The sequence below is a fragment of the Cinclus cinclus genome, chromosome 4 (genome assembly GCF_963662255.1).
Source record: "Cinclus cinclus chromosome 4, bCinCin1.1, whole genome shotgun sequence".
NCBI classification, from domain to species: Eukaryota; Metazoa; Chordata; class Aves; order Passeriformes; family Cinclidae; genus Cinclus; species Cinclus cinclus.
In genome coordinates this window covers 57,209,429-57,219,000 of record NC_085049.1, presented here as the reverse complement: position 1 = coordinate 57,219,000, position 9,572 = coordinate 57,209,429, and the positions used below count along the sequence as shown (strand labels likewise).

Genomic DNA, 9,572 nt, shown 5'->3' with positions numbered 1-9,572 from the left:
GATGTGATAATTAATTCAGTGAGGATGATGCTTAATATGGACTGGCCCGAAAGAAACAAGGTCTAAAAGGAATATGTGTGTGAAGGGGAGGGGGAAGGGAGAAGGGGGAGATGTTTAAAGTGGTTGAACGATAAGGCAAATGTTCAAAAGCTACATTTGCTTCCCGACCTCAAGAGCAGCTTGAAGCTTGGCATATGCTGCAGTTTCTTACTCATCACCGAATATAACTGGTAGAGCTCATCCTGACTTACTAAAGGAAAAGGCTCTGCTCTGCACCACTAGTTTGTCCACTGCACCCGAGGACTTGACCTTGGCAAAACTCTTTCTCCAGCCGGTATCACAGCAGACTCTGGCACTGCTCCAGTAAGGCTTAGGCTCCAGCCTCCCAGGGAGCGACCCCCACCCGCGTCCTCCCCCACCCCAGTCCCCACGAAGGCATCCCCGTGCCCTCTCTTTAGCTGAGCCCTCGCATCTGTGGACTACTTGGGGCTCTGCAAACTGGAGAGCGGCAGCCCACAGCACTTATCCACGCAGAGCTATAGAGCTGGCACGGGTCCAGCCTTTCCCGGTGTGCCATCCCCACACAGCACTGCAGCTTTGGTCATATGAGCAGAAATGATGAGAAAAGCACTTTTTAATCTTTTCGCACTTGCTTCCCTGTTCAAACAGTTGCAGGATGGCTATGACTGACTTGCTCAGCGCTGAGGATATCAAGAAGGCTGTGGGAGCCTTTTCAGGTTAGTGTTTTTTCCTTTTTTTTTTTTTCTTTCTCTCTTTTACTCCTTTCATCTCTTCAGGTTAGGATAGCTGTGCATTTATTTTAGCTATGGGAAGATTAGAGGAACTAGCTAGACAAAATTTCAAATGAGGATGTGTTTTCAGATGTTCAATGAATGCTTCTGACAGGTTTATGAAGTACAAGGCTGCATCCTCAGCAAAGTTGTCCTGCACATTACAGAGGTGAAATATTTCTTTTAAAGGAAAGTAAGCAGTAACTGCAGACAGACTTTGCTTCTACCGAGAGGATACTTTCAAAGGGAACAAACCCCTCGGCGAACCAAGCTGCATTATATCTTGGTGTGGGATAGAGAAGTCAGCAGTGGATGTCGGCAGCTTCCCACTCATTCCTGAAATTTAGTTTCAGATGTTACAGAACTGCTGTTCCCCGTTTCAAGGATATAAGAAACCACTCTTGTACTTCCTATGCAGAATCCCCGGGTGGGCTTTGCTTTTCGGGATGGACAGAAGGCAACAGTAGAGCAAGCGGGGGCACTGCTCGACTGCAGGGGCTCCCTGCAGGTCGAATGGCTGCAGTGGTCCACACTTCCCTCTCAGATTCCTCCGGGCATCATATGTTCCCTACCCCTGTCATTCATCGAGACCCCCAAAGCTGACAGCAAACCCTCTCCGTGTTTACAGAGATTCAGGTAGTTAAGGTTGCTCTCAAAGAAAGCCAGAAATCGTGCTCCGGGATGCACGTTGCCCACCCCCCACCCCCTCCCCCAAACTACCTGGCTGACCGCACCATCCCGGGGAGCCGCCTCTGTCTGTCCTGCTCTGTGCGATGACCTTCCCGAACAGACAGAAGCGCAAGACCTGCTGAGCCCGGCTCAGCTCAGAAGCCGGAGAGTCAGAGGGAGCGACAAATTGCTTTGCTGGATCCAGCAGCTGTTTTACTCATTAGCTTCCATTGTTCCACGGCCATCTCCAAGTCCCGGAGCAGATGCAATTAGCAGCAACTAATAACAGATCAGGAAGATCTCAGGCAGATCACGGAAGACTGAGCCTCCTTAATTTTATGTAATGGGAAAATTTAATGCGGCGGGAATAAGAATGCACGGGAGGGAAAAAAAAAAGTCCACTGCACGTTTTGGAGGTCACTGTATGTTATTTCCAATCCACATCACAGTTGTTAGGCTACCTGGGTGGGACAAAAGCGGGTGCGGTTAAAGGACAATGGAGGTGGAGCAGGTAAATTCGGCTCCGATTTCAAGGGCTCTGGGTTGTTTGGTTTTTTTTTCCTCCCCGGAGACAGCTCCTCACAAGGTCTTGCAGGCAGCGCGCCGTGCAGCACTCCCTTGCAGTGTCTGAGCTCACACACCACGATTGCACATTCCTTCAGCGGTTGAAATGCAACACTGATTTCTAGTAAGTCTCCTGGAAAAAAAAAACAAACAAACAAGTCCTCTGAAACACTTCTCGCCGATGCTTGAGCAATAGCATTTTTGGGTTGTTGCTGTTGGGGTTTGTTTGTTTGTTTGTTGGTTGGTTTGTGTTTGTTTTTGTTTTTGTTTTCCAGGGGTGGAAATGTCAAAAAAGTGACAGATATCTAATAGCCAGAGTCCACTCTCAGATGTCTGTTCTAGTGCAAAACTTCGCAAAAAAAAAAAAAAAAAAAAGGTTTGAGGCACTGAAATGAGACCAAGCACATTAAACCTCAGTTCCCAAAGCTCCCAAGCCTATCACAGACTTTTTGTGTGACCTTGGGCAAGTCTCATCCTTGTGTAGCTCAGCTCTTCGTCTGCAAAACGGAGGCATTGTCCCTCTGCCCCTTTATTTCCATTAGCACCTGTGAAGCAGGGACGATCACAGTGAGTACACCCAGCTCCTACCACAGGTGGGCTCCACTGTTCCTCCCAGGGCAGGAAAAACAGCAGCATGGAAGAAAACCATGGGTATGTGTTGGTGTGTGTGCTTCAATGATTTTTCTAAGCAGTTCTCTGGTTTTTCATCTCTTATAGCGGCTGAATCTTTTAACTACAAAAAGTTTTTCGAGATGGTAGGATTGAAAAAGAAGAGCCCAGAAGATGTGAAGAAGGTTTTCCATATTCTTGATAAAGATCAGAGCGGCTTCATTGAAGAGGAAGAATTGAAGTAAGTAAAGTTACAACCTCTCTCAAATATCCCCGCCTTAAGAGTCTAATTTTCTGTGGGTTATTTTTACAAGACTCTAGGTAGCAACACACAGCTCAGACTCTTGACTAGTATTTGTGTGCTATGCCAGTTGTTTGCTGAGCACACGATCTAAAGAATGTTGGAGATAGCTAGGTGTCACTTGGATTGCAGGTTCCTTGAAACACATGAATGGTCAATACCTTACAGGTAGCTCTTCAGCCAAATGCAGATTCAGAGTGAAGTGCTTTTGAATGTTAAAGGTGGTCAACAACAGAAGACACAACGTTGGATTCCATCTTGTGTCTCAAATCAGTGTACAAATAAATATGAGGTGTAATTGTTCTGCAGAAAAAAAAAAAAAAACAAACTCAAAACAAAAACGAACAAAAAAACCACCCCAAACTGATCTTCCTTTTTTTTTTTTTCCCTATGCCTCCTTCTAAGGTTTGTCCTGAAGGGCTTTACCCCAGAAGGAAGAGACCTATCAGACAAAGAAACGAAGGCTCTTCTGGCTGCTGGAGATAAGGATGGTGATGGTAAAATTGGCGCTGATGGTACGTAATTAGAGGAGTAAACTTTGACAGTAACAACCGAATACTACCCTTACACAAAAGACCTGAGGAAACCTAGGAACCGCTGGGGGCTGTGACCTTCTGAAGGGCACGATTCGGGTTTAATGAAATTACCAGGCGCTGCTCTATTTGCTTGGAGGCGGCAGAGGAAGAGGAGCCGAGTTGTGACACTAGAGGGGGCAGGAGCTCACAGAGCCCGGCTGCGGGTCGGGCACTCGGCAGAGCAGGACTGAGTACCCGGCCAAACTCTGCCTCAATTACTGTCATTTGTCTGTTGATATCAGTGGGGCGAGGATCAGGAGACTGCGAGTTCAAAGAGACAGAGGCTTGACTATAAAACTGGTAAAGAATTAAAAACTGAGCGCCAGCGTTTCTGCTTGATGTTTAGTTAGCAGGAAAGTGGCGCATGACTTAGCAAAGCCACGCTCTTAAAATTCAAAGTACAAACCCATTTTGCTACAGAATTTTTATACAATAACAGTCTATCCAGCTTGTGCTAGTGTTTACGTGGGTCTTCACACCCAAGAAAGCTTGTCACTCTCTTTTACTGAATATGAGAAATACAAGAAAAGAACAACTTTTCCTTTCATGGCAATGCTTAAAAAGCTAATGCTGTTTTCTATTCCTCCTTGGGATGAATCAGCTTAGCCCACACACAAAATTTCTCCCTTTTCCTCTTTCTTGGAGGTGAGAGTGAATGAAACACACTGAAGGAGACAAGAAGAGATGCAATTCTAAACTAAAGCTTTCCTCATTGCAGGAGATAGAAGTTGGTGGCCAGAGTGCTAAATCACCTAGAGAGCAGGAAATTGCTAGAGTTTTCACATATCCATAAGCCATATCATAAATTGAAATCCAAAAAATACCTAAACCCCTGCATATCTCTCTGTGTTACCTAATCCCTGCTATTTTTTTAAAAAAAATGTTATCTCAAAAAAAAAAGTCAATTAAAAGAGAAATAAAAAACAAAGTTAACTAACGCAGCCTCCCAGGTTAGAAGATGACACACAAAATCAGCCACTGACATATCAGTCATGTGATGCACACTGGCATATCAGTGACTATGGCCATGTTCACAGACCAAAGCTTCTTAGTTTATCCAGTCATGACTATATTATGGTTCTGATGAAGCCCCTGCTGAATTTCAGCAGTGCTGCTGAATCCAGCGTGGGTGTCATTTCTTGAAACTTCATATTCTTTATTATATGGACCTTCTTTATACACACTGAAGTTAGTGATAGTAGTACTAATATCACTGGGCAAGTTTTTCAAAAGAAAACATAATTCAGGTTAAGTAAATTTACAGCTGATCCACCAGCCTCATATCAGATCAATTTTCAGCTATTCCAGAAGGCTGCAAATCAAAACTAATCTTAATTGGAATAAAAGAACAATATTGCAGAATGATTTTGGTTTGTACAAGAAAATACAGCATAACCTTTGTATTTAAGACTACCATAACTTTTTCTTTCAAACAATGCCTGAAACCCAGTACATTGTAATAAAGCAATATGAAATGCCTCTTCTTATCTTCTGCACTTTTACTGTTCCCTAACTTTGAAATGAAATTACTCTGTTTTTACACTTGGTAATGAGAAGAGAATGATGTGCTTTTTTCTTTTGATTTTTCTGACCATGTCCCTACATACAACACTACCAGTTTCTTTTCCATTTCTTAGATTTGACTTTAACAGCCATTTTTTATACCAGATAGGCTTTAAATACATACAAAAGTTAACAGCTGGGACTGTGGTCAAAGGATCAGAAGGACAGACACTTTCCAGCTTTTCCTTTGGCCCATAAATCCAATTCAAGAATATAACTGCATATGTAAATAAAATGTGAAGTCACAAATGTACCTCACACTTCATATGCAGTATTGCAATGCTGTATTTCTCCTGCAAACCAATTTTCTTTCCCTGCAGCTGAATTATCAGGCATCACATCTACCCCTTGTTTCAAACATCAGCTTCCTAAATCATTCAATGATTTCAAACAAGAAGCCTTTCAAAGGGGCTAATGTTAATTCTCCTGATGGCCCTTGAATGCCGTCCCTCAGGAGCCCACAGCAGTTGTAAGAACTGATCTTTAGGGATTTTTAACACCACAGAGACAACTTTCTCAGATGTATCATTGCAAACATTAATCCCAACCTAATCAGCTTTCTTCTAGCTGGGGTCTCACATTACAGATTTTCTCTTAGGTCTCTTGCTTTAAACCTTTCTTTATTCCTGCAAGACCATTCAACTCTGAAATAGTTTCAGCAGTTTATCTCTTGTCTGATCACAGTTTGAACTTGTGGCTGATGAAGCAGTTTCAAAGAGCTGAAAACTCGCATCCAGTTCGTGTAAGACATGGTCATCTTCTGTGCAGTGTCAAACCCCCTCCATATTCCACCAACGTGGTCAGAAGATGATGAATCAGGAAAAAATTGCAGGTCAAGGCCACGTTACCTCATAACATAAGCAACCTTAGCTTCTAGATTGGGTTGAAAAATGATGCTGAAACAGCTAATAATAGCAGTATCAAAATGTATTATAGAAAATAGCTTTAGGGAAATATTTATAAGCAAAAGGAGAAAAAAGATTACAATTTCTAGTCATAATGTTGTTTTAAATCTATTTTGTGTATTGGCATTGGACATGCACATTGTGCCTTTTAGTTTCTTGAAATTAATAGACTTGAGAAAATACATGGAGAACTTTCAAAGATCATGCACTGTGGGCAGCACAAATCCAAATTTTTATCCCTGTAAATCAGAATGTTGTAAAAATGTGACATTAAACATGCAGAATTACAACTATTAAGTCATGACCTTGTCAGGTGAAAACCATAAGAGACAAGCAAGCAAACAAAAAGATTTGGAATCCCTTCTTTTCTTATCCTGCTTTGTGCTGTTCTATCTTCTAAAATAAATTAGTGTAAGTCATTACTTACAAAGTTTCCTAAACAGATTTGTTGTTGTAAAGAAAATGTAAAAAACACAATCTGATGAGAGAAATCACAAGCCTACAACATGTCCTCTGTTATCATGTCTGTCATTTCAGTAAAATAATATAGGACATGCATTAGGCTAGTATACAAACTGTGTATAAACTGTACTGAACACAGTGAGAGAGTCCTCTCTTTTTAAGTCAGAGCTTTGACACAAAACAGCTAGTAAATTATTTTACGTGACAAAACGGTCTAAATCTTTGCAATTTAAAGCCACTATTTGTGCAAAGAAATACATAATTTTGTTTGGAAGGGTAACTACAACTGGAAACCAGGATGTAGTAAATCACAAGGATTCCCTCACTAGCAGGCCAGTCAGAGGCAATAACCACTTACAAAGGACTGATACACCGTGCCTTATCTCAGAGGGTTTGCATATATGAATACTCTTTGTAACAATGCTTCTACAAGCCACCTGTTGTTGGACTAACCTTCATACAAAAATGAGTAGTGAATTAATTTAGAAGATTATTCAACCAGAACATCTTTGAAACATTTAAAATACATTGAAAATCCTGGGAAAAGTGAAATTGTTGCAACTATTAAAGAAGGAATATTTTATGGTTTGCTGGCTATCAGAAAGTACCTGTGAAATATATTGCTATTGAGTGATAATAGCACTATCAAAATGTATTATAGAAAATATTTGGCTGCAAGTCTGAAAAATATTTTCTATATATATTCTGTAGATACAAATTATTATAAAAGGTATTTAATTTAACTTGTTTTAACAGTACATGCATAGTTAGTTTTCCTTTTTGGAAAGGTTTGATCCATTGCAGTTCATATTTCTCTCTGCAGGACTTATTCACACAGACACTTAACAATCATAACCTTTCTCTTTTTCTGCCCAGAATAGTTGGGGTTTTTATCACAAGCACATTATATTATCTCATAAATTCAGTTTGCAAAACTTTCAATCTATTTACCCACAGGATTTATACATGTTTTGTGTTAACCAATCTGCATCACTAATCCTAATTTGGATTTCCATCTTTCAAAAGGATGGATAAATTTGGAATTAATTTAAACCCCATGACATTTTTCATTTCTCAGTCTGGTTTGTCTGCATTTGGCAACATGTTTTTTGGACACACCATCAAAAGTGCGATCTCTTTGCACACAACAGTCAATTAAGATCTCACCCATTTAGAGTCTAGCATTTTTCAGATGAACACTAGAATATTCTTTAAAGTGCCTAATTTTCACCTTCTATCTTTTTTAGTTGCCAGACTTTACTGTTCATTGTGTCAAACTTCAGTAATTTTTTTCTCGAGTCTTTACAGATGACTGCCTCCCCTATTTGTCATTTTCCTCTCAGCTGATTATGTTAAACCCATAAACCACTCTCTCTGCATACCCACTAATCCCTTTATCGTCTTTGTTGCCCTTCTTGGGATTCCCTCCAGTCTGTCATTTTCAGTGCTCTGAGGCACATAAAACTGTGCAAGGTATTCTCATGTGTAACTCTTCCAAGGTTAGATGGAGTTAGGAATTATAACCAGGCAGCTATTCACCAGGATACAAATGTGCCATGCTTTATCTCCCTTCTGAAAGGTATTATATATACTAAAGTATAAAATAACCCCAAACTGCAGATAGATATTTTTATGTAAATATTATGGATGTACCACCAATAAAAGCCACAGAGTAAAATCCTAGTTCTCTGACACCACAGGAATTTTTCTCATTCTTACAACATGGTCAAAATTGCTACATAGGTTGGTGTCAGCCTTCTGTTTTTGTAATCTGTCATTTTCACTCAATTTACAGATACCAAATTGAGTTTAAATGCAATATAATTAGAATACAGGACGTGAATACTTTGAGAGACTCATTAATGATTCTCTTTGCCAAACTCGGATAGAAAAGATATTTATCTCACTGCAAGATTAAATTTCTAGTTCTTGCCTTCATCCCATTGAGATTTACAAAGAATTAACTGAGAACTAATCAAGTTCTTCAGATGAATAGTGGTGGAAGCCTTACAGTCTGGCATGTATAGCATTTCTCCCTTACTCTCAAAAAATCCTTTCATTTCACTGTAAGATTTCCCAAATCATACTTTCCATTTAATTAACTTGGATTTCTTTGCTCTTCTGTTATTGTGATGTTTCTGCTACCCCAGTGACTCTGTATTCATTGTAATATGCTTCCTCCTTCTTTGAATTTTGTTTTTTTTAATCTTTTAAAAAATTCTTTCCTTTCTCCAGAATTTGCAACTATGGTGGCTGAATCATAAAGGCTTTGACCAATGCAAACCCTTCACCCATCCTTCACTGCCCAATTCCAACCACCTCCTGCTGACTGCTTTGGCTCCTGTTCTATTTATTTATGTTGTTTTATACTCCAGCTCTGTTCTCTGCAATCCTGCATCTCTGTAATTGTGCTGAAAGACACTGTTAAAATAATAAAGGTCACATCAATCTGGGCTTTCTTCTCTCTCACTACAACTTGTTTCTTATTTCATGTTGGCTTGGCACACACTGAGAGAAAATGCTACTGGTATTCTTACTGACATCCCTGCTGCTTTATCCCTAGTTAGGGTAAAATATGAATAAATTTTTTCAATTATTTGGGATAAAACATGCATATAATGAGTCATTCAGTCCAAGTCCTGAACTGTGGCAAAACTGACTGCATCATTTTTAAGCCATCCCTGCTAAACAGATGCATACTCATAGCCTGGAAAATCTCTAGTGATGGCAATTACCCAACTTCATTTGGCAGTTCGTTCTTTCAACTTAATCAGTGTTATAGCTAAAAAGTATTTCCTAATATTTAAACTACATCTCCCCTGCTGCATTTTGGTAATCAGTAAATTGATCGTCATCTGTATCATTTGTTAAATTTGCCCAGTGCAGGGGAATTTTTGGATAAAAGGTTTGACAGGAATATCAGTTGGTGCCAATCATGCATGAAGATAACTTCCTAAACTATTAAAAAGCAGTCACTTCTGAAACACAGGGAATGTTTGCTAGCAATGTTACACAACTATCTAGGACAGGAAGAATGGCATGCACACAAGAAATAACAATATGAATTTCAGGAAAAAACCCACCGAGATTCAGGTGTGACGCTGCAGTTGATAATCCCACTGTTAAAACAGTA

At 40.1% G+C, this 9,572-nt stretch overlaps 1 protein-coding gene across 1 annotated transcript; it reads left to right on the top strand.

The window, feature by feature from the left end:
• The first annotated feature begins 605 nt into the window (after positions 1 to 605).
• Positions 606 to 8,703, top strand: PVALB (parvalbumin). Its single transcript, XM_062491308.1, has 4 exons — positions 606 to 737; positions 2,742 to 2,874; positions 3,340 to 3,449; positions 8,675 to 8,703. The coding sequence occupies exons 1-4, from the start codon at positions 677 to 679 to the stop codon at positions 8,701 to 8,703; spliced, it is 333 nt and encodes a 110-aa protein (XP_062347292.1). The 5' UTR covers positions 606 to 676.
• Positions 8,704 to 9,572: the final 869 nt, after the last annotated feature.

Coding starts and splice junctions, on each gene's coding strand:
- PVALB (XM_062491308.1), top strand. CDS start 677: ATGGCTATGACTGACTTGCTCAGCGCTGAGGATATCAAGAAGGCTGTG. Junction 738..2,741: donor GGCTGTGGGAGCCTTTTCAG/GTTAGTGTTTTT, acceptor CATCTCTTATAG/CGGCTGAATCTTTTAACTAC. Junction 3,450..8,674: donor TGGTAAAATTGGCGCTGATG/GTACGTAATTAG, acceptor TCCTTTCTCCAG/AATTTGCAACTATGGTGGCT.